The 26,023-nt window shown below is 43.2% G+C and overlaps 1 protein-coding gene across 7 annotated transcripts in view; it reads left to right on the forward strand.

The window, feature by feature from the left end:
* The window catches only part of usp34 (ubiquitin specific peptidase 34), a 161,262-nt gene that overhangs the window by 54,392 nt on the left and 80,847 nt on the right, over positions 1 to 26,023 (forward strand). For all 7 annotated transcript variants that reach the window (XM_061984359.1, XM_061984364.1, XM_061984361.1 and 4 more), the window contains exons 16-25: positions 6,823 to 6,941; positions 13,086 to 13,213; positions 13,284 to 13,373; positions 15,101 to 15,196; positions 21,871 to 21,953; positions 22,028 to 22,182; positions 24,430 to 24,543; positions 24,620 to 24,719; positions 24,787 to 24,949; positions 25,034 to 25,160. In XM_061984359.1, the coding sequence (XP_061840343.1) occupies positions 6,823 to 6,941; positions 13,086 to 13,213; positions 13,284 to 13,373; positions 15,101 to 15,196; positions 21,871 to 21,953; positions 22,028 to 22,182; positions 24,430 to 24,543; positions 24,620 to 24,719; positions 24,787 to 24,949; positions 25,034 to 25,160 (1,175 nt within the window). The remainder of the gene's footprint in view (positions 1 to 6,822; positions 6,942 to 13,085; positions 13,214 to 13,283; positions 13,374 to 15,100; positions 15,197 to 21,870; positions 21,954 to 22,027; positions 22,183 to 24,429; positions 24,544 to 24,619; positions 24,720 to 24,786; positions 24,950 to 25,033; positions 25,161 to 26,023) is intronic.

Below are 26,023 nucleotides of genomic sequence, written 5' to 3' on the forward strand. Positions count from 1 at the left end.
GAGAAATGGTATTACGGAATTCCTGGAATCTCTGGAAAACCGGGAATTTTTCCAGTTCCAGTTTGTTTTTTGTCCTGATTAAGAGGAATGTTTTGACATTCGAACGGTTGAAGTGGGTGGAAAAATGTGGAAGGAGTTGTCGACAGAAAAAAGGGCTTGAAAAAAATGGGAATTCCTGGAATTTTTTTGAACTTGAAAAAATGATAGTTTGAATATGCAGGATGAGTGGAATATGTTGAAGGTGGAATGGTTTGAATAGGTTGAAAAATGTGGAAACGGTGTAAGTTTGAAAAATGGCCAATTCAATTTATATGGGGAAAAATGTCCCGGAAAACCTGGAATTCTGGGAAATCTGGGATTTTTTTTTTTACAATTGTTGAAAGGGAGCACACAATTCCTGAACAGGCTGAATATTTTGAAATTGGAAAGGTTTGAATAGGATTAAAAATGTGGGAGTTGTGGAACTTTGAAAAATGTCCCTTTCTTTTCAATGGGAATTTTATGGAAATTTGGGAATTTCGGGGAAAGACGGAATTTTTTGAAAAATGCTTAAAAAAAAAAAAAAAATTGAATGTTGTGAATGAGTTCAAACGGTTGGTGTTGGAATTTTTCAAATCGGTCGAAAAATGTTGAAGTAGTAACATTTTTAATTGAGAAATTGTATTACGGAATTCCAGGAATCTCGGGAAAACAGGGCATTTTTCCAGTTCCAGTTTGTTTTTTGTCCTGATTAAGAGGAATATTTTGACGGAACGGTTGAAGTGGGTGGAAAAATGTGGAAGAAGTAGTCAACAGAAAAAGGGATTTGAAAAAAATGGGAATTCCTGGAATTTGTTGTTTTTTGAACTGGAAAAATTCCCAGTTTCCCCGAGATTCCAGGAATTCCGTAATACCATTGCTCAATTAAAATGTTACTACTTCAACATTTCTCAATCGATTTGAAAAATTCCAACACCAACCATTTGAACTCATTCACAACATTGTTTTTTTTTTTTTTTTTTATAGCATTTTTCGAAAAATTCCCTCTTTTCCCGAAATTCAGAAATTTCCATAAAATTTCTATTGAAAAGAATGGGACATTTTTCCAAGTTTCACAACTCCCACATTTTTTATCCGATTCAAATCGTTCCAACTTCAAAATATTCAGCCTGTTCAGGAATTGTGTGCTCCCTTGCAACAATTGTAAAAAAAAAAAAAATTCCCAGATTTCCCAGAATTCCAGGTTTTCCGGGACATTTTTCCCATATAAATTGAATTGGCCATTTTTCAAACTTACACCGTTTCCACATTTTTCAACCTATACAAACCATTCCACCTTCAACATATTCCACTCATCCTGCACATTCAAACTATCATTTTTTCAAGTTCAAAAAAATTCCAGGAATTCCCATTTTTTTCAAGCCCTTTTGTCTGTCGACAACTCCTTCCACATTTTTCCACCCACTTCAACCGTTCGAATGTCAAAGCATTCCTCTTAATCAGGACAAAAAACAAAGTTGTTTTTTGAACTGGAAAAATTCCCAGTTTCCTCGACATTCCAGGAATTCCGTAATACCATTGCTCAATTAAAAAGTTACTACTTCAACATTTCTCACTCGATTTGAAAAATTCCAACACCAACCATTTGAACTCATTCACAACATTCAATTTTTATTTTATTTTTAGCATTTTTCAAAAAATTCCCTCTTTCCCCGAAATAAAAAATTTCCATAAAATTCCCATTGAAAAGAAAGGGACATTTTTCAATCAATCAACTCATTCACAACATTGTATTTTTTTATTTATTTTTATAGCATTTTTCGAAAAATTCCCTCTTTTCCCGAAATTCCCAAATTTCCATAAAATTCCCATTGAAAAGAATGGGACATTTTTCCAAGTTTCACAACTCCCACATTTTTTATCCGATTCACATCGTTCCAACTTCAAAATATTCAGCCTCTTCAGGAATTGTGTGCTCCCTTTCAACAATTGTAAAAAAATTTTTCCCAGAATTCCAGGTTTTCCGGGACATTTTTCCCATATAAATTGAATTGGCCATTTTTCAAACTTACACCGTTTCCACATTTTTCAACCTATTCAAACCATTCCACCTTCAACATTCCACTCATCCTGCACATTCAAACTATCATTTTTTCAAGTTCAAAAAAATTCCAGGAATTCCCATTTTTTTCAAGCCCTTTTTTCTGTCGACAACTCCTTCCACATTTTTCCACCCACTTCAACCGTTCGAATGTCAAAGCATTCCTCTTAATCAGGACAAAAAACAAAGTTGTTTTTTGAACTGGAAAAATTCCCAGTTTCCCCGACATTCCAGGAATTCCGTAATACCATTGCTCAATTAAAAAGTTACTACTTCAACATTTCTCAATCGATTTGAAAAATTCCAACACCAACCATTTGAACTCATTCACAACATTGTATTTTTTATTTTTTTTTATAGCATTTTTCGAAAAATTCCCTCTTTTCCCGAATTTCCATAAAATTCCCATTGAAAAGAATGGGACATTTTTCCAAGTTTCACAACTCCCACATTTTTTATCCGATTCAAATCGTTCCAACTTCAAAATATTCAGCCTGTTCAGGAATTGTGTGCTCCCTTGCAACAATTGTAAAAAAAAAAGATTCCCAGATTTCCCAGAATTCCAGGTTTTCCGGGACATTTTTCCCATATAAATTGAATTGGCCATTTTTCAAACTTACACCGTTTCCACATTTTTCAACCTATACAAACCATTCCACCTTCAACATATTCCACTCATCCTGCACATTCAAACTATCATTTTTTCAAGTTCAAAAAAATTCCAGGAATTCCCATTTTTTTCAAGCCCTTTTGTCTGTTGACAACTCCTTCCACATTTTTCCACCCACTTCAACCGTTCGAATGTCAAAACATTCCTCTTAATCAGGACAAAAAACAAAGTTGTTTTTTGAACTGGAAAAATTCCCAGTTTCCCCGAGATTCCAGGAATTCCGTAATACCATTGCTCAATTAAAAAGTTACTACTTCAACATTTCTCAATCGATTTGAAAAATTCCAACACCAACCATTTGAACTCATTCACAACATTGTATTTTTTATTTTTTTTTATAGCATTTTTCGAAAAATTCCCTCTTTTCCCGAATTTCCATAAAATTCCCATTGAAAAGAATGGGACATTTTTCCAAGTTTCACAACTCCCACATTTGTTATCCGATTCAAATCGTTCCAACTTCAAGATATTCAGCCTGTTCAGGAATTGTGTGCTCCCTTGCAACAATTGTAAAAAAAAAAATTCCCAGATTTCCCAGAATTCCAGGTTTTCTGGGACATTTTTCCCATATAATTTGAATTGGCCATTTTTCAAACTTACACCGTTTCCACATTTTTCAACCTATTCAAACCATTCCACCTTCAACATATTCCACTCATCCTGCACATTCAAACTATCATTTTTGTCAAGTTCCAAAAAATTCCAGGAATTCCCATTTTTTTCAAGCCCTTTTTTCTGTCGACAACTCCTTCCACATTTTTTCCACCCACTTCAACCGTTCGAATGTCAAAACATTCCTCTTAATCAGGACAAAAAACAAAGTTGTTTTTTGAACTGGAAAAATTCCCAGTTTCCCCGAGATTCCAGGAATTCCGTAATACCATTGCTCAATTAAAAAGTTACTACTTCAACATTTCTCAATCGATTTGAAAAATTCCAACACCAACCATTTGAACTCATTCACAACATTCTATTTTTTTTTTTTTTTTTTTAAAGCATTTTTCAAAAAGTTCACTCTTTTCCCGAAATTCCCAAATTTCCATAAAATTCCCATTGAAAAGAATGGGAAATTTTTCCAAGTTTCACAACTCCCACATTTTTTATCCGATTCAAATCGTTCCAACTTCAAAATATTCAGCCTGTTCAGGAATTGTGTGCTCCCTTTCAACAATTGTAAAAAAAATTCCCGGATTTCCTAGAATACCAGGTTTTCCGCAACATTTTTCCCATACAAATTGAATTGGTCATTTTTCAAACTTACACCGTTTCCACATTTTTCAACCTATTCAAACCATTCCACCTTCAACATATTCCACTCATCCTGCACATTCAAACTATCATTTTTGTCAAGTTCCAAAAAATTCCAGGAAGTCCCATTTTTTTCAAACCCCTTTTTCACCCTTTTTTTCTGTTGATTACTTCTTCCACATTTTTCCACCCACTTCAACCGTTCCGTCAAAACATTCCTCTTAATCAGGACAAAAAACAAACTGGAACTGGAAAAATGCCCGGTTTTCCCGAGATTCCTGGAATTCCGTAATACCATTTCTCAATTAAAAATGTTACTACTTCAACATTTTTCGACCGATTTGAAAAATTCCAACACCAACCGTTTGAACTCATTCACAACATTCAATTTTTTTTATTTTTTTTTAGCATTTTCAAAAAATTCCCTCTTTTCCCGAAATTCCCAAATTTCCATAAAATTCCCATTGAAAAGAAAGGGATATTTTTCAAAGTTCCACAACTCCCACATTTTTAATCCTATTCAAACCTTTCCAACTTCAAAATATTCAGCCTGTTCAGGAATTGTGTGCTCCCTTGCTTCAATTGTAAAAAAAAAAATTTTTTTTAAATTCCCAGATTTCCCAGAATTCCAGGTCTTCCGGGACATTTTTCCCATACAAATTGAATTGGCCATTTTTAAAACTTACACCGTTTCCACATTTTTCAAACCATTCCTGCCCATTCAAACTACCGTATAATTTTTTCAAGTTCCAAAAAATTCCAGAATTTCCCATTTTTTTCAAACCCCTTTTTCGCCCTTTTTTCTGTCGACAACTCCTTCCACATTTTTTCCACCCACTTCAACCGTTCGAATGTCAAAACATTCCTCTTAATCAGGACAAAAAACAAAGTTGTTTTTTGAACTGGAAAAATTCCCAGTTTCCCCGAGATTCCAGGAATTCCGTAATACCATTGCTCAATTAAAAAGTTACTACTTCAACATTTCTCAATCGATTTGAAAAATTCCAACACCAACCATTTGAACTCATTCACAACATTCAATTTTTATTTTATTTTTAGCATTTTTCAAAAAATTCCCTCTTTCCCCGAAATAAAAAATTTCCATAAAATTCCCATTGAAAAGAAAGGGACATTTTCAATCAATCAACTCATTCACAACATTGTATTTTTTTTTTTTTTTTTTGTATAGCATTTTTCGAAAAATTCCCTCTTTTCCCGAAATTCCCAAATTTCCATAAAATTCCCATTGAAAAGAATGGGACATTTTTCCAAGTTTCACAACTCCCACATTTTTTATCCGATTCAAATCGTTCCAACTTCAAAATATTCAGCCTCTTCAGGAATTGTGTGCTCCCTTTCAACAATTGTAAAAAAAAAAAATTCCCAGAATTCCAGGTTTTCCGGGACATTTTTCCCATATAAATTGAATTGGCCATTTTTCAAACTTACACCGTTTCCACATTTTTCAACCTATTCAAACCATTCCACCTTCAACATATTCCACTCATTGTGCATATTCAAACTATCATTTTTTCAAGTTAAAAAAAATTCCAGGAATTCCCATTTTTTTTCAAGCCCTTTTTTCTTTCGACAACTCCTTCCGCATTTTTCCACCCACTTCAACCGTTCAATTTGTCAAAACATTCCTCTTAATCAGGACAAAAAACAAAGTTGTTTTTTGAACTGAAAAAATTCCCAGTTTCCCCGAGATTCCAGGAATTCCGTAATACCATTGCTCAATTAAAAAGTTACTACTTCAACATTTCTCAATCGATTTGAAAAATTCCAACACCAACCATTTGAACTCATTCACAACATTCTATTTTTTTTATTTTTTTTTTATAGCATTTTTCAAAAAAATCCCTCTTTTCCCGAAATTCCCAAATTTCCATAAAATTCCCATTGAAAAGAAAGGGACATTTTTCAAAGTTCTACAACTCCCACAATTTTTATCCGATTCAAACCTTTCCAACTTCAAAATATTCGGCCTGTTCAAGAATTGTGTGCTCCCTTGCTTCAATTGTAAAAAAAAAAATTCCCAGATTTCCCAGAATTCCAGGTCTTCCGGGACATTTTTCCCATACAAATTGAATTGGCCATTTTTAAAACTTACACCGTTTCCACATTTTTCAAACCATTCCTGCCCATTCAAACTACCGTATAATTTTTTCAAGTTCCAAAAAATTCCAGAATTTCCCATTTTTTTCAAACCCCTTTTTCGCCCTTTTTTCTGTCGACAACTCCTTCCACATTTTTTCCACCCACTTCAACCGTTCGAATGTCAAAACATTCCTTTTAATCAGGACAAAAAACAAAGTTGTTTTTTGAACTGGAAAAATTCCCAGTTTCCCCGAGATTCCAGGAATTCCGTAATACCATTGCTCAATTAAAAAGTTACTACTTCAACATTTCTCAATCGATTTGAAAAATTCCAACACCAACCATTTGAACTCATTCACAACATTGTATTTTTTTATTTTTTTTATAGCATTTTTCGAAAAATTCCCTCTTTTCCCAAATTTCCATAAAATTCCCATTGAAAAGAATGGGACATTTTTCCAAGTTTCACAACTCCCACATTTTTTATCCGATTCAAATCGTTCCAACTTCAAAATATTCAGCCTGTTCAGGAATTGTGTGCTCCCTTGCAACAATTGTAAAAAAAAAAAAAATTCCCGGATTTCCTAGAATACTAGGTTTTCCGGGACATTTTTCCCCATACAAATTAACTCGATGAGTTTTTAGCAGGTTAAATAAAGGATACTGATGAATATTAATTGAATGTAATATTTTCAAGAAGCTAAGTTGTGGTGTTGGTGTGCAGGTCCCGCCGTGCACAAGCATCAGTACTCCGGCGGCCACGCGGTGACGGACGTCAACCTGGACAGCGTCTGCAAGAAGGGCAGCACGCTCCTGTGGGACCTGGTGCAGGACGAGGACGCGGTATGATCCGCTTCTACATTTATTTCCTCTATCAATCACAATTTGTCTGTGGAGTGCTTAAAGGGCTTCACAAACCTGAACTGTGTCCCCTGATCTGAACACACATCCGGGCAAAGAAAAACTCCAAAAGCCCAAAAATGCAGACGCATGTCTTCATGAATGTGCCCGTGACAGAGAAATCAACTCAATGAGTTTCTAGCAGTGTCCAGATCTCATTTTTGGATGGCTGATTTTACTGCGATATCATCAAAACGTGCTTGCGTGTAAAGTGTGATATCACGTGCGATACAAGCAGTCCTGCTGTGTGTTTATGTGTTAGTGTGATATCACACGCGATACAAGCAGTCCTGCAGTGTGTTTACATGTCTGTGTGTGATATCACGTGCAATACAAACAGTCCTGCAGTGTGTTTACATGTGTGTGATATCACGTGCGATAACAAGCAGTCTTGCAGCATGTCTGATATCATGTGCGATACAAGTAGTCATGCTGCATGTTTACTTGTGTGTGTGATATCATGTGCGATACAAGCAGTCCTGCAGCGTGTTTACCTCTGTGATATGTGCGATACAAGCAATCCTGCAGCGTGTTTGGTTGTGTGATATCACGTGCGATACAAGCAGTTCTGCAGCGTGTTTGCTTGTGTATGATATCATGTGCGATAAAAGCAGTTCTGCAGCGTGTTTGCTTGTGTATGATATCATGTGCGATACAAGCAGTCCTGCAGCGTGTTTGCTTGTGTGTGATATCATGTGCGATAAAAGCAGTCCTGCATTGTTTGCTTGTGTGTGATATCATGTGCGATGCAAGCAGTCCTGCAGCGTGTTTGCTTGTGTGTATTATCATGTGCGATACAAGTAGTCATGCTGCATGTTTACTTGTGTGTGATATCATGTGCGATACAAGCAGTCCCGCAGAGTGATTACCTGTGTGTGATATCATGTGCGATACAAGCAGTCCTGCAGCGTGTTTACCTCTGTGATATGTGCGATACAAGCAATCCTGCAGCGTGTTTGGTTGTGTGATATCACGTGCGATACAAGCAGTTCTGCAGCGTGTTTGCTTGTGTATGATATCATGTGCGATAAAAGCAGTTCTGCAGCGTGTTTGCTTGTGTATGATATCATGTGCGATACAAGCAGTCCTGCAGCGTGTTTGCTTGTGTGTGATATCATGTGCGATAAAAGCAGTCCTGCATTGTTTGCTTGTGTGTGATATCATGTGCGATGCAAGCAGTCCTGCAGCGTGTTTGCTTGTGTGTATTATCATGTGCGATACAAGTAGTCATGCTGCATGTTTACTTGTGTGTGATATCATGTGTGATACAAGCAGTCCTGTAGCGTGTTTGCTTGGGTGTGATATCATGTGCAATACAAGCAGTCCCGCAGAGTGATTACCTGTGTGTGTGATATCATGTGCGATACAAGCAGTCCTGCAGTGTGTTTGGTTGTGTGATATCACGTGCAATACAAGCAGTCCTGCAGCGTGTTTGCTTGTGTGTGATATCATGTGCGATACTAGCAGTCCTGCATTGTTTGCTTGTGTGTGATATCATGTGCGATTCAAGCAGTCCTGCAGTGTCTTTGGTTGTGTGATATCACGTGCGATACAAGCAGTCCTGCAGCGTATTTGCTTGTGTGTGATATCATGTGTGATACAAGCAGTCCTGCATTGTTTGCTTGTGTGTGATATCTTGTGCGATTCAAGCAGTCCTGCAGTGTGTTCGCTTGTGTATGATATCATGTGCGATACAAGTAGTCCTGCAATGTGTATGATATCATGTGCGATACAAGTAGTCCTGCAATGTGTATGATATCATGTGCGATTTAAGCAGTCCTGCATTGTGTTTGCTTGTGTGTGATATCATGTGTGATTCAAGCAGTCCTGCAGTGTGTTTGCTTGTGTATGATATCATGTGCGATACAAGCAGTCCTGCAGCGTATTTGCTTGTGTGTGATATCATGTGTGATACAAGCTGTCCTGCATTGTTTGCTTGTGTGTGATATCTTGTGCGATTCAAGCAGTCCTGCAGTGTGTTCGCTTGTGTATGATATCATGTGCGATACAAGTAGTCCTGCAATGTGTATGATATCATGTGCGATACAAGTAGTCCTGCAATGTGTATGATATCATGTGCGATTTAAGCAGTCCTGCATTGTGTTTGCTTGTGTGTGATATCATGTGTGATTCAAGCAGTCCTGCAGTGTGTTTGCTTGTGTATGATATCATGTGCGATACAAGCAGTCCTGCAGCGTGTTTGCTTGTGTGTGATATCATGTGCGATACAAGCAGTCCTGCAGTGTCTTTGGTTGTGTGATATCACGTGCGATACAAGCAGTCCTGCAGCGTGTTTGCTTGTGTATGATATCATGTGCGATGCAAGCAGTCCTGCAGCGTGTTTGCTTGTGTGTGATATCATGTGTGATACAAGCAGTCCTGCATTGTTTGCTTGTGTGTGATATCTTGTGCGATTCAAGCAGTCCTGCAGTGTGTTCGCTTGTGTATGATATCATGCGATACAAGTAGTCCTGCAATGTGCATGATATCATGTGCGATACAAGCAGTCCTGCAGCCTGTTTGCTTGTGTGTGATATCATGTGTGATTCAAGCAGTCCTGCAGTGTGTTTGCTTGTGTATGATATCATGTGCGATACAAGCAGTCCTGCAGCGTGTTTGCTTGTGTGTGATATCTTGTGCGTTACAAGCAGTCCTGCAGCGTGTTTGCTTGTGTGTGATATCATGTGCGATACAAGTAGTCATGCTGCATGTTTACTTGTGTGTGATACCATGTGCAATGCAAGCAGTCCTGCAGAGTGTTTACTTCTGTGATATCATGTGTGATACAAGCAATCCCGCAGAGTGATTACGTGTGTGATATGTGCGATACAAGCAATCCTGCAGTATGTTTGGTTGTGTGATATCATGTGCGATACAAGCAGTCATGCAGCCTGTTTGCTTGTGTGTGATATCATGTGCGATTTAAGCAGTCCTGCATTGTGTTTGCTTGTGTGTGATATCATGTGTGATTCAAGCAGTCCTGCAGTGTGTTTGCTTGTGTATATCATGTGCGATACAAGCAGTCCTGCAGCGTGTTTGCTTGTGTGTGATATCATGTGCGATACAAGTAGTCATGCTGCATGTTTACTTGTGTGTGATATCATGTGCAATGCAAGCAGTCCTGCAGAGTGTTTACTTCTGTGATATCATGTGTGATACAAGCAGTCCCGCAGAGTGATTACGTGTGTGATATGTGCGATACAAGCAATCCTGCAGTATGTTTGGTTGTGTGATATCACGTGCGATACAGGCAGTCCTGCAGCGTGTTTGCTTGTGTGTGATATCATGTGTGATACAAGCAGTCCTGCATTGTTTGCTTGTGTGTGATATCTTGTGCGATTCAAGCAGTCCTGCAGCGTGTTTGCTTGTGTATGATATCATGTGCGATACAAGCAGTCCTGCAGCGTGTTTGCTTGTGTGTGATATCATGTGCGATACAAGCAGTCCTGCAGCCTGTTTGCTTGTGTGTGATATCATGTGCGATTTAAGCAGTCCTGCATTGTGTTTGCTTGTGTGTGATATCATGTGTGATTCAAGCAGTCCTGCAGTGTGTTTGCTTGTGTATGATATCATGTGCGATACAAGCAGTCCTGCAGCGTGTTTGCTTGTGTGTGATATCTTGTGCGTTACAAGCAGTTCTGCAGCGTGTTTGCTTGTGTGTAATATCATGTGTGATACAAGTAGTCATGCTGCATGTTTACTTGTGTGTGATATCATGTGCGATACAAGCAGTCCTGCAGCGTGTTTGCTTGTGTGTGATATCATGTGCGATACAAGTAGTCATGCTGCATGTTTACTTGTGTGTGATACCTTGTGCAATGCAAGCAGTCCTGCAGAGTGTTTACTTCTGTGATATCATGTGTGATACAAGCAGTCCCGCAGAGTGATTACGTGTGTGATATGTGCGATACAAGCAATCCTGCAGTATGTTTGGTTGTGTGATATCACGTGCGATACAGGCAGTCCTGCAGCGTGTTTGCTTGTGTGTGATATCATGTGCGATACAAGCAGTCCTGCAGCCTGTTTGCTTGTGTGTGATATCATGTGCGATTTAAGCAGTCCTGCATTGTTTGCTTGTGTGTGATATCATGTGCGATTCAAGCAGTCCTGCAGTGTGTTTGCTTGTGTATATCATGTGCGATACAAGCAGTCCTGCAGCGTGTTTGCTTGTGTGTGATATCTTGTGCGTTACAAGCAGTTCTGCAGCGTGTTTGCTTGTGTGTAATATCATGTGCGATACAAGTAGTCATGCTGCATGTTTGCTTGTGTGTGATATCATGTGCGATACAAGTAGTCATGCTGCATGTTTACTTGTGTGTGATACTATGTGCAATGCAAGCAGTCCTGGAGAGTGTTTACTTCTGTGATATCATGTGTGATACAAGCAGTCCCGCAGAGTGATTACTTGTGTGATATATGCGATACAAGCAGTCCTGCAGCCTGTTTGCTTGTGTGTGATATCATGTGCGATTCAAGCAGTCCTGCATTGTTTGCTTGTGTGTGATATCATGTGCGATTCAAGCAGTCCTGCAGCGTGTTTGCTTGTGTATGATATCATATGCGATGCAAGCAGTCCTGCAGCGTGTTTGCTTGTGTGTGATATCATGTGCGATACAAGTAGTCATGCTGCATGTTTACTTGTGTGATATCATGTGCGATACAAGCAGTCCTGCAGCGTGTTTGCTTGTGTGTGATATCATGTGCGATACAAGCAGTCCTGCATTGTTTGCTTGTGTGTGATATCATGTGCGATTCAAGCAGTCCTGCAGCATGTTTGCTTGTGTATGATATCATATGCGATGCAAGCAGTCCTGCAGCGTGTTTGCTTGTGTGTGATACAAGCAGTTCTGCAGCGTGTTTGCTTGTGTGTGATATCATGTGCGATACAAGTAGTCATGCTGCATGTTTACTTGTGTGTGATATCATGTGCGATACAAGCAGTCCTGCAGCGTGTTTGCTTGTGTGTGATATCATGTGCGATACAAGCAGTCCTGCAGCGTGTTTACTTGTGTACGATATCATGTGCGATGCAAGCAGTCCTGCAGCGTGTTTGCTTGTGTGTGATACAAGCAGTTCTGCAGCGTGTTTGCTTGTGTGTGATATCATGTGCGATACAAGTAGTCATGCTGCATGTTTACTTGTGTGTGATATCATGTGCGATACAAGCAGTCCTGCAGCGTGTTTGCTTGTGTGTGATATCATGTGCGATACAAGCAGTCCTGCAGCGTGTTTACTTGTGTATGATATCATGTGCGATGCAAGCAGTCCTGCAGCGTGTTTGCTTGTGTGTGATACAAGCAGTTCTGCAGCGTGTTTGCTTGTGTGTGATATCATGTGCGATACAAGTAGTCATGCTGCATGTTTACTTGTGTGTGATATCATGTGCGATACAAGCAGTCCTGCAGCGTGTTTGCTTGTGTGTGATATCATGTGCGATACAAGTAGTCATGCTGCATGTTTACTTGTGTGTGATATTATGTGCGATACAAGCAGTCCTGCAGAGGGTTTACTTCTGTGATATCATGTGCGATACAGGCAGCCAGTTAACATCTAAATGTCCTCCAATAAACACACAATTTCTTCTATTTTACTAAAGCCATTTACAAAAGGTAAACACGTTAGGCTATAGGCTACTAGCAACTACACAACAGTTAAGCACACAGTAGCGCACAAGCTAGACATAGATACAAGTAGTCATGCTGCATGTTTACTTGTGTGTGATATCATGTGCGATACAAGCTAGACATAGCTTGTGCAATAAACAATGAATTGACCGATGAACCAGCACATTTGTCATTATAAACAAGTATCAAATAAGTATAGTCACACAGCACTTACAGACGCAAAGTATTAAAGTATCCAGTAACAAATGTGTCCGCATCATTCAACAAACTGCGTCTTTTGGTTACCATTCCACTTCAACTTAAAGATGGCATAATTCCATTCCAGATGGTTGATAATAAATAGGTTAGTGTTTTTCATAGCTACCATTCTTCTCTGACTCATTTGACACATGCCACACTACAAATGAAAAAAAGGTATGATTCACCATCGTCCAGGGGTGACGGAGTCCATGCTGTGTTTCAGATCCACCTGTCTGAGGGTCTCATCAACGAGGCGGAGAAGCTGCTGTGCTCGCTGGTGTGCTGGTTCACCGACCGGCAGATCCGCATGCGCTTCATCGAGGGTTGCCTTGACAACCTGGCACACCACCGGTGAGACCGTGGGCGTGGTGGTCCCGGTAAGGAGGTGACACTAATCATCTTGTTTGTTGTTGCTGCACAGCTCTGTGGTGGTCTCCCTGCGACTGCTCCCCAAGCTCTTTGGCACCTTCCAGCAGTTTGGTTCCAGCTACGACACCCACTGGATTACCATGTAAGTCTGGTGTGGCACCATGCAAGTCTGGTGTGGCACCATGTAAGTCTGGTGTGGCACCATGTAAGTCTGGTGTGGCACCATGTAAGTGTGGTGTGGCACCATGCAAGTCTGGTGTGGCACCATGTAAGTGTGGTGTGGCACCATGCAAGTGTGGTGTGGCACCATGCAAGTGTGGTGTGGCACCATGCAAGTGTGGTGTGGCACCGTGCAAGTGTGGTGTGGCACCGTGTAAGTGTGGTGTGGCACCATGTAAGTGTGGTGTGGCACCGTGTAAGTGTGGTGTGGCACCGTGTAAGTGTGGTGTGGCACCGTGTAAGTGTGGTGTGGCAGCATGGAAGTCTGGTGTGGCACCATGGAAGTCTGGTGTGGCACCATGCAAGTCTGGTGTGGCACCATGCAAGTCTGGTGTGGCACCATGCAAGTGTGGTGTGGCACCATGTAAGTGTGGTGTGGCACCATGTAAGTGTGGTGTGGCACCATGAAAGTCTGGTGTGGCACCATGCTAGTCTGGTGTGGCACCATGTAAGTGTGGTGTGGCACCATGTAAGTGTGGTGTGGCACCATGTAAGTGTGGTGTGGCACCATGTAAGTCTGGTGTGGCACCATGTAAGTGTGGTGTGGCACCGTGTAAGTGTGGTGTGGCACCGTGTAAGTGTGGTGTGGCAGCATGGAAGTCTGGTGTGGCACCATGGAAGTCTGGTGTGGCACCATGCAAGTCTGGTGTGGCACCATGCAAGTCTGGTGTGGCACCATGTAAGTGTGGTGTGGCACCATGAAAGTCTGGTGTGGCACCATGCTAGTCTGGTGTGGCACCATGTAAGTGTGGTGTGGCACCATGCAAGTCTGGTGTGGCACCATGCTAGTCTGGTGTGGCACCATGTAAGTGTGGTGTGGCACCGTGTAAGTGTGGTGTGGCACCGTGTAAGTGTGGTGTGGCACCGTGTAAGTGTGGTGTGGCACCGTGTAAGTGTGGTGTGGCACCGTGTAAGTGTGGTGTGGCACCGTGTAAGTGTGGTGTGGCACCGTGTAAGTGTGGTGTGGCACCGTGTAAGTGTGGTGTGGCACCGTGTAAGTGTGGTGTGGCACCATGTAAGTGTGGTGTGGCACCATGTAAGTGTGGTGTGGCACCGTGTAAGTGTGGTGTGGCACCGTGTAAGTGTGGTGTGGCACCGTGCAAGTGTGGTGTGGCACCATGCAAGTGTGGTGTGGCACCATGCAAGTCTGGTGTGGCACCATGCTAGTCTGGTGTGGCACCATGTAAGTGTGGTGTGGCACCATGTAAGTGTGGTGTGGCACCATGCAAGTCTGGTGTGGTACCATGCTAGTCTGGTGTGGCACCATGCTAGTCTGGTGTGGCACCGTGTAAGTCTGGTGTGGCACCGTGTAAGTGTGGTGTGGCACCGTGTAAGTGTGGTGTGGCACCGTGTAAGTGTGGTGTGGCACCGTGTAAGTGTGGTGTGGCACCGTGTAAGTCTGGTGTGGCACCATGTAAGTGTGGTGTGGCACCATGCAAGTGTGGTCTGGCACCGTGTAAGTCTGGTGTGGCACCGTGTAAGTCTGGTGTGGCACCATGTAAGTGTGGTGTGGCACCATGCAAGTGTGGTGTGGCACCATGTAAGTGTGGTGTGGCACCATGTAAGTGTGGTGTGGCACCATGCAAGTCTGGTGTGGCAGCATGTAAGTGTGGTGTGGCAGCACAGGTGTGTAAGTTGTGTTGTGTACAGGTGGGCGGAGAAGGAGCTGCACATGATGAAGCTCTTCTTTGACAACCTGCAGCACTACATCCAGGAGGTCCGCCTGCAGCGCCACAAGTTTGCACTGTGAGTCTGCTCAGCACACACACACAACTCAACACCCGGACTAAGCGCAACTGAACACTAGACATGTTGAACTAAGCACAACTAGACATGTTGAACTAAGCACAACTAGACATGTTGAACTAAGCACAACTAGACATGTTGAACTAAGCACAACTAGACATGTTGAACTAAGCACAACTTGACACGTTGAACTGAGCGCAACTTGACACGTTGAACTAAGCGCAACTTGACACGTTGAACTAAGCGCAACTTGACACGTTGAACTAAGCGCAACTTGACACGTTGAACTAAGCGCAACTTGACACGTTGAACTAAGCGCAACTTGACACGTTGAACTAAGCGCAACTTGACACGTTGAACTAAGCGCAACTTGACACGTTGAACTGAGCGCAACTTGACACGTTGAACTGAGCGCAACTTGACACGTTGAACTAAGCGCAACTTGACACGTAGAACTAAGCGCAACTTGACACGTAGAACTAAGCGCAACTTGACACGTTGAACTAAGCGCAACTTCACACGTTGAACTAAGCGCAACTTGACGCGTAGAACTAAGCGCAACTTGACACGTTGAACTAAGCGCAACTTGACACGTTGAACTAAGCGCAACTTGACACGTTGAACTAAGCGCAACTTGACACGTTGAACTAAGCGCAACTTGACACGTTGAACTAAGCGCAACTTGACACGTTGAACTAAGCGCAACTTGACACGTAGAACTAAGCGCAACTTGACACGTTGAACTAAGCGCAACTTGACACGTTGAACTAAGCGCAACTTGACACGTAGAACTAAGCGCAACTTGACATGTAGAACTAAGCGCAACTTGACACGTTGAACTAAGCGCAACTTGACGCGTTGAACTAAGCGCAACTTGACACGTTGAACTAAGCGCAACTTGACACGTTGAACTAAGCGCAACTTGACACGTAGAACTAAGCGCAACTTGACGCGTAGAACTAAGCGCAACTTGACACGTTGAACTAAGCGCAACTTGACACGTTGAACTAAGCGCAACTTGACGCGTAGAACTAAGCGCAACTTGACACGTTGAACTAAGCGCAACTTGACGCGTTGAACTAAGCGCAACTTCACACGTTGAACTGAGCGCAACTTGACACGTTGAACTAAGCGCAACTTGACACGTAGAACTAAGCGCAACTTGACACGTAGAACTAAGCGCAACTTGACACGTTGAACTAAGCGCAACTTCACACGTTGAACTAAGCGCAACTTGACGCGTAGAACTAAGCGCAACTTGACACGTTGAACTAAGCGCAACTTGACACGTTGAACTAAGCGCAACTTGACACGTTGAACTAAGCGCAACTTGACACGTTGAACTAAGCGCAACTTGACACGTTGAACTAAGCGCAACTTGACACGTTGAACTAAGCGCAACTTGACACGTAGAACTAAGCGCAACTTGACACGTTGAACTAAGCGCAACTTGACACGTTGAACTAAGCGCAACTTGACACGTAGAACTAAGCGCAACTTGACATGTAGAACTAAGCGCAACTTGACACGTTGAACTAAGCGCAACTTGACGCGTTGAACTAAGCGCAACTTGACACGTTGAACTAAGCGCAACTTGACACGTTGAACTAAGCGCAACTTGACACGTAGAACTAAGCGCAACTTGACGCGTAGAACTAAGCGCAACTTGACACGTTGAACTAAGCGCAACTTGACACGTTGAACTAAGCGCAACTTGACGCGTAGAACTAAGCGCAACTTGACACGTTGAACTAAGCGCAACTTGACGCGTTGAACTAAGCGCAACTTCACACGTTGAACTAAGCGCAACTTGACGCGTAGAACTAAGCGCAACTTGACACGTTGAACTAAGCGCAACTTGACACGTTGAACTAAGCGCAACTTGACACGTTGAACTAAGCGCAACTTGACGCGTAGAACTAAGCACAACTTGACATATTGAACTAAGCACAACTAGACATGTTGAACTAAGCACAACTAGACATGATGAACTAAGCGCAACTAGACATGTTGAACTAAGCGCAACTTGACACGTTGAACTAAGCGCAACTTGACACCTTGAACTAAGCGCAACTTGACATGTTGAACTAAGCACAACTAGACATGTTGAACTAAGCACAACTAGACATGTTGAACTAAGCACAACTAGACCTGTTGAACTAAGCACAACTAGACATGTTGAACTAAGCACAACTAGACATGTTGAACTAAGCACAACTAGACATGTTGAACTAAGCACAACTAGACATGTTGAACTAAGCACAACTAGACCTGTTGAACTAAGCACAACTAGACATGTTGAACTAAGCACAACTAGACATGTTGAACTAAGCACAACTAGACATGTTGAACTAAGCACAACTAGACATGTTGAACTAAGCACAACTAGACCTGTTGAACTAAGCACAACTAGACATGTTGAACTAAGCACAACTAGACATGTTGAACTAAGCACAACTAGACATGTTGAACTAAGCACAACTAGACCTGTTGAACTAAGCACAACTAGACCTGTTGAACTAAGCACAACTAGACCTGTTGAACTAAGCACAACTAGACATGTTGAACTAAGCACAACTAGACATGTTGAACTAAGCACAACTAGACATGTTGAACTAAGCACAACTAGACATGTTGAACTAAGCACAACTAGACATGTTGAACTAAGCACAACTAGACATGTTGAACTAAGCACAACTAGACATGTTGAACTAAGCACAACTAGACATGTTGAACTAAGCACAACTAGACATGTTGAACTAAGCACAACTAGACATGTTGAACTAAGCACAACTAGACATGTTGAACTAAGCACAACTAGACATGTTGAACTAAGCACAACTAGACATGTTGAACTAAGCACAACTAGACATGTTGAACTAAGCACAACTAGACATGTTGAACTAAGCACAACTTGACATGTTGAACTAAGCACAACTAGACATGTTGAACTAAGCACAACTAGACATGTTGAACTAAGCACAACTAGACCTGTTGAACTAAGCACAACTAGACATGTTGAACTAAGCACAACTAGACATGTTGAACTAAGCACAACTAGACATGTTGAACTAAGCACAACTAGACCTGTTGAACTAAGCACAACTAGACCTGTTGAACTAAGCACAACTAGACATGTTGAACTAAGCACAACTAGACATGTTGAACTAAGCACTACTAGACATGTTGAACTAAGCACAACTAGACATGTTGAACTAAGCACAACTAGACATGTAGAACTAAGCACAACTAGACATGTTGAACTAAGCACAACTAGACATGTTGAACTAAGCACAACTAGACATGTTGAACTAAGCACTACTAGACATGTTGAACTAAGCACAACTAGACATGTTGAACTAAGCACAACTAGACATGTTGAACTAAGCACAACTAGACATGTTGAACTAAGCACAACTAGACACGTTGAACTAAGCACAACTAGACACGTTGAACTAAGCACAACTAGACACGTTGAACTAAGCACAACTTGACACGTTGAACTGAGCGCAACTTGACACGTAGAACTAAGCGCAACTTGACACGTAGAACTAAGCGCAACTTGACACGTAGAACTAAGCGCAACTTGACACGTAGAACTAAGCGCAACTTGACACGTTGAACTAAGCGCAACTTGACACGTAGAACTAAGCGCAACTTGACACGTAGAACTAAGCGCAACTTGACACGTTGAACTAAGCGCAACTTGACACCTTGAACTAAGCGCAACTTGACACCTTGAACTAAGCGCAACTTGACACCTTGAACTAAGCGCAACTTGACGCGTAGAACTAAGCGCAACTTGACGCTTAGAACTAAGCGCAACTTGACGCTTAGAACTAAGCGCAACTTGACGCGTAGAACTAAGCGCAACTTGACACGTTGAACTAAGCGCAACTTGACACGTTGAACTAAGCGCAACTTGACACGTTGAACTAAGCGCAACTGGACACGTTGAACTAAGCGCAACTTGACACGTTGAACTAAGCGCAACTTGACACGTTGAACTAAGCGCAACTTGACACGTAGAACTAAGCGCAACTTGACACGTAGAACTAAGCGCAACTTGACACGTAGAACTAAGCGCAACTTGACACGTTGAACTAAGCGCAACTTGACACGTTGAACTAAGCGCAACTTGACACGTTGAACTAAGCGCAACTTGACACGTTGAACTAAGCGCAACTTGACACGTAGAACTAAGCGCAACTTGACACGTAGAACTAAGCGCAACTAGACCTGTTGAACTAAGCACAACTAGACCTGTTGAACTAAGCACAACTAGACCTGTTGAACTAAGCACAACTAGACACGTTGAACTAAGCGCAACTTGACACGTTGAACTAAGCGCAACTTGACACGTAGAACTAAGCGCAACTTGACACGTTGAACTAAGCGCAACTTGACACGTTGAACTAAGCGCAACTTGACACGTAGAACTAAGCGCAACTTGACACGTAGAACTAAGCGCAACTTGACACGTTGAACTAAGCGCAACTTGACACGTTGAACTAAGCGCAACTTGACACCTTGAACTAAGCGCAACTTGACACCTTGAACTAAGCGCAACTTGACACGTAGAACTAAGCGCAACTTGACACGTAGAACTAAGCGCAACTTGACACGTAGAACTAAGCGCAACTTGACACGTAGAACTAAGCGCAACTTGACACCTTGAACTAAGCGCAACTTGACACCTTGAACTAAGCGCAACTTGACACGTAGAACTAAGCGCAACTTGACACGTAGAAGTAAGCGCAACTTGACACGTAGAACTAAGCGCAACTTGACACCTTGAACTAAGCGCAACTTGACATGTAGAACTAAGCTCAACTTGACACCTTGAACTAAGCGCAACTTGACACGTTGAACTAAGCACAACTTGACACGTAGAACTAAGCGCAACTTGACACGTAGAACTAAGCGCAACTTGACACGTAGAACTAAGCGCAACTTGACACGTAGAACTAAGCGCAACTTGACACGTTGAACTAAGCGCAACTTGACACGTTGAACTAAGCGCAACTTGACACCTTGAACTAAGCGCAACTTGACACGTTGAACTAAGCGCAACTTGACACGTTGAACTAAGCGCAACTTGACACGTAGAACTAAGCGCAACTTGACACGTAGAACTAAGCGCAACTTGACACGTTGAACTAAGCGCAACTTGACACGTTGAACTAAGCGCAACTAGACACGTTGAACTAAGCGCAACTTGACACGTTGAACTAAGCGCAACTTGACACGTTGAACTAAGCGCAACTTGACACGTTGAACTAAGCACAACTAGACATGTTGAACTAAGCACAACTAGACCTGTTGAACTAAGCACAACTAGACATGTTGAACTAAGCACAACTAGACATGTAGAACTAAGCACAACTAGACACGTTGAACTAAGCGCAACTAGACACGTTGAACTAAGCGCAACTTGACACGTTGAACTAAGCGCAACTTGACACGTTGAACTAAGCGCAACTTGACACGTAGAACTAAGCGCAACTTGACACGTTGAACTAAGCGCAACTTGACACGTAGAAGTAAGCGCAACTTGACACGTAGAAGTAAGCGCAACTTGACACGTAGAACTAAGCGCAACTTGACACGTTGAACTAAGCGCAACTTGACACGTTGAACTAAGCGCAACTTGACACGTTGAACTAAGCGCAACTTGACACGTTGAACTAAGCGCAACTTGACACGTTGAACTAAGCGCAACTTGACACGTTGAACTAAGCGCAACTAGACATGTTGAACTAAGCACAACTAGACATGTTGAACTAAGCACAACTAGACACGTTGAACTAAGCACAACTAGACATGTTGAACTAAGCACAACTAGACATGTTGAACTCAGCACAACTAGACATGTTGAACTAAGCACAACTAGACATGTTGAACTAAGCACAACTAGACCTGTTGAACTAAGCACAACTAGACATGTTGAACTAAGCACAACTAGACATGTTGAACTAAGCACAACTAGACATGTTGAACTAAGCACAACTAGACATGTTGAACTAAGCACAACTAGACATGTTGAACTAAGCACAACTAGACATGTTGAACTAAGCACAACTAGACCTGTTGAACTAAGCACAACTAGACCTGTTGAACTAAGCACAACTAGACATGTTGAACTAAGCACAACTAGACATGTTGAACTAAGCACAACTAGACATGTTGAACTAAGCACAACTAGACACGTTGAACTAAGCGCAACTTGACACGTTGAACTGAGCGCAACTTGACACGTTGAACCGAGCGCAACTTGACACGTAGATTTAAGCGCAACTTGACACGTAGAACTAAGCGCAACTTGACGCGTTGAACTAAGCGCAACTTGACGCGTTGAACTAAGCGCAACTTGACACGTTGAACTAAGCGCAACTTGACACGTTGAACTAAGCGCAACTTGACACGTAGAACTAAGCGCAACTTGACACGTTGAACTAAGCGCAACTTGACACGTAGAACTAAGCGCAACTTGACACGTTGAACTAAGCGCAACTTGACACGTTGAACTAAGCGCAACTTGACACGTAGAACTAAGCGCAACTTGACATGTTGAGCTAAGCGCAACTAAAGACGTGAACTAAGCACAACTAGACACGATGAACCAGGTTGGTCTGCAGCAGGTTTTGAAAGGATCAAGTCTTGTGTGTTTGCAGGTACAGTCACAGTGCAGAGGTGCAGGTGCGCCTGCAGTTCCTCACCTGTGTCTTCTCCACTCTGGGATCACCTGACCACTTCAGTGAGTTCTACCTTCTCCTCCTCACGTCCGAGTCTCAGTATGTCACCTTGACGTTTGCGGCCGCCTCCTGCCAGGACTAAGTCTGGAGCAGGTGGACATCCTGTGGCACTGCCTGGTGGAGGACGTGGAGTGCTACGACGACGCCCTCCACTGGTTCCTCAACCAGGTGCGCAGCAAGGATCAGCACGCCATGGGCATCGAGACCTACAAGCACCTCTTCCTGGAGAAGGTAGCCAATGGACAAGAACGTTCACCAACATTTCAAATGTCAGATGGAGTTTTTATCTTGATGAACCTGTACGACCACTGAGTGAGCGGGTGGTGTCGCTAGCAAACAGGGACGTGCAAAAATAGAAATAATGACTTCTACGAGATACTTAACGGCTACTACGCGGAACGTCAATACTCATTACCAGCTTGACTCGTGAAAAAGACGACAGTTTTGCCTTGCATGACGACCACTTTATTTTTGTGTTAGTCGTAGGGCTGGGCGGTATACCGGTATTATCGTTAATACCGGAACATTTTAGAAAGATATATATATATTTGAGACAATACCGCCATACCAGTATCTTTTTGATGTTCCCTTTGTTACGGCCGGAATGCCCCAGCAGGCATCGTAGCTGAGGAAGGAACCTGAGATATACGTACAGTAGAGATGCGCGGATAGGCAATTATTTCATTCGCAACCGCATCAGAAAGTCGTCAACCATCCGCCATCCACCCGATGTAACATTTGATCAGAACCGCACCCGCCCGTTGTTATATATCTAATATAGACGATGCAAGGCATTAGTGAGGTTATAAAGCTTTTGCCTGTTAAAGAAAAGAGACTGATGGTTGACTACTTTTGTGATGCGGTTGCGGATGAAATAATTGCCTATCCGCGCATCTCTAGTATATATATATATATATATATATATATATATATATATATATATATATATATATATATATATATATATATATATATATATATATATATATATATATTAGAGATGCGCGGTTTGCGGGCACAACCGCGGATCGGGCGGATGAAATTAAAAAAAATTAGATTTTATCCGCGGGTCGGGTCGGGTCGGGTCGGGTGGTTGAAATAAAAAAAAATTAGATTTTAAATAGATTCAGGCGGGTGGCAGTTAAACCAATTGGGAAATATATATACATAGTTAAATGTTGTTACCCACATACGAAAAACGAGCAGGCACCTGCTGCATATGCCACAACAGAAGAAAAAAAAAAAAAGAGATGGACACTTTTACGGAGCGGAGAAGGGACGCCTCGCCGGGGTCCGGGACCGAGGCCCCTTCCCCCGAGAGGGCCCCACCGGGAGCCGTAAATGAGGCGATCCGCGAGAAGGGCCCGACGCACGTCCAGGGTCACCACCGCGCCCACCGCACCGACACCCCGCCTCGTCCGCCTTCGCCGCGGCCGGCGTCACGCGCAGCAGGTAAGCAGCTTACCTGCCCGCCACCCCCGTGGCCGGGGGCTCGTAACAGGGGTCACTCCGCGTGCTCCGCCCGCGCAGCTTACCTGCCCGCCACCCCCGTGGCCGGGGGCTCGTAACAGGGGTCACTCCGCGTGCAGTGTGCTTACGAAAGGGGTGGGGCTCACCCTGGTTGATATAGACAGCAGCTAGGACGGTGGCCATGGAAGTCGGAACCCGCTAAGGAGTGTGTAACAACCCACCTGCCGAATCAACTAGCCCTGAAAATGGATGGCGCTGGAGCGTCGGGCCCATATACCCGGCCGTCGCCGGCAGCGAGACGCGCTTGGAGGTGCGCTCAGCGCGGCTCCCATATGATTGCGCACTGGTGTGCGTCTGGGTCGTGACAGCGTGGCATGCGAATGTCTGTGCTGCATTGGATCAGTCTCCTTTCTTTAACAGGCAAAAGCTTTATAACCTCACTAATGCCTTGCATCGTCTATATTAGATATATAACAACGGGCGGGTGCGGGCGGATGCGGTTCTGATCAAATGTTAGATCGGGTGGATTGCGGATGGTTGACGACTTTCTGATGCGGTTGCGGATGAAATAATTGCCTATCCGCGCATCTCTAATATATATATATATATGTATGAAATACTTGACTTGGTGAATTCTAGCTGTCAATATACTCCTCCCCTCTTAACCACGCCCTGCCCCACCCCCGACCACGCCCCCCACCCCCCGAAATCGGAGGTCTCAAGGTTGGCAAGTATGGACATTAGACAAACTTTATTGATCCACAAGGGAAATTGTTCCACACAGCTCAGTTATAAGATATAAACATTGGTTGTGCTTTAAAGTCATATCCAACGATTGCGACGACTTTTTACTGTCAACTGAGTTCGTTTTTTTACTGATTTCTGCTGGTGGTGTGCCTCTGCGGTTTTTTCAACGCAAAAAATGTGCCTTGGCTCAAAAAAGGTTGGACTTAGAAGCAGTGCCTGTTTGAAGTGGTTGTGAGTAACCTGGTACCTTGTGGTGTGAAGATGCCTCAGCTGAAGCCAGAGACCATCAGCATGACGGGCCTCAACCTCTTCCAGCACCTTTGTAACCTGGCCCGCCTCGCCACCAGCGCTCTGGACAACGCCGCCAGCTGCGAGGTAAGCCAACGCCTACAGTGGCCACTGAGGCGCTCAACGTCGGATCACATGACTTCCTCTTTGCCTCCGCGTGCAGCTGTGTGGGATGGACCAGCTGTGGGGCATCGCTCTCCGAGCCCAGTCAGCCGACATCAGCCGCGCCGCCATCCAGTACATCAACTCCTACTACATCAACGGTCAGTCTGTCGCCGTCAGACCGGGAAGTTGGCCGCATCGCTCAGTCCGTGTTTGTGTTGTCTCCAGCTGGTAAGACGGGCCTGGAGAAGGAGCAGGAGTTCATCAGGAAGTGCATGGAGAGTCTGCTGATGGCGTCTGCCAACCTGGAGAAGGACGCCCAGTCCAGCCTGACCAGCATCGAGAGGGGGCTGCTCATGCTCAAAACTCACCTGGAGGCCTTCCGACGCAGGTACGGCAGCTCCAGGTGCTCAGGTCTCACAAGGCCGCTCCTTTACCGTCTGGTCTCAAGCTGCGCTCCTTGCCACCTGCACAGGTTCGCCTATCACCTGCGACAGTGGCAGATCGAAGGCACGGGAATCAGCAGCCACCTGAAAGCTCTGAGTGACAAACAGTCGCTTCCACTCAGGATCGTCTGTCAGCCAGCGGGCCTGCCAGATAAGGTATGGTGATATCAGTATCATGTTTCCACCATCTGCTCCTTCCTAACAAGGATGTATGCAGAGTACCCCTTCATAATTAGGAAGATTCTGCAGAACTGCTTGTATCACACACAAGTAAACATGCTGAAGAACTGCTTGTATCGTACATGATATCACACACAAGTCAACACTTGCAGGACTGCTTGTATCGCACATGATATCACACACAAACACGTTGCAGGTCTGCTTGTACTGCATGTAATATCACACTAGTAAACACGCTGCAGGACTGCTTGTATCGCACATGGTATCACACACAAACACGCTGCAGGTCTGCTTGTACTGCATGTAATATCACACTAGTAAACACGCTGCATGACTGCTTGTATCGCACATGGTATAACACACAAGTAAACACACTGCAGGACTGCTTGTAACGCACATGGTATAACACACAAGTAAACACGCTGCAGGACTGCTTGTATCGCACATGGTATAGCACACAAGTAAACACGCTGCAGGACTGCTTGTATCGTACATGATATCACACACAAGTAAACACGCTGCAGGACTGCTTGTATCGCACATGATATCACACACAAACACGTTGCAGGTCTGCTTGTACTGCATGTAATATCACACTAGTAAACACGCTGCAGGACTGCTTGTATCGCACATGGTATACCACACAAGTAAACACACTGCAGGACTGCTTTTATCGCACACAAGTAAACACGCTGCAGGACTGCTTGTATCGCACATATACACAAGTAAACATGTTGAAGAACTGCTTGTATCGTACATGATATCACACACAAGTCAACACTTGCAGGACTGCTTGTATCGCACATGATATCACACACAAACACGCTGCAGGTCTGCTT

This window comes from Nerophis lumbriciformis, linkage group LG25 (genome assembly GCF_033978685.3).
Source record: "Nerophis lumbriciformis linkage group LG25, RoL_Nlum_v2.1, whole genome shotgun sequence".
NCBI lineage: Eukaryota > Metazoa > Chordata > Actinopteri > Syngnathiformes > Syngnathidae > Nerophis > Nerophis lumbriciformis.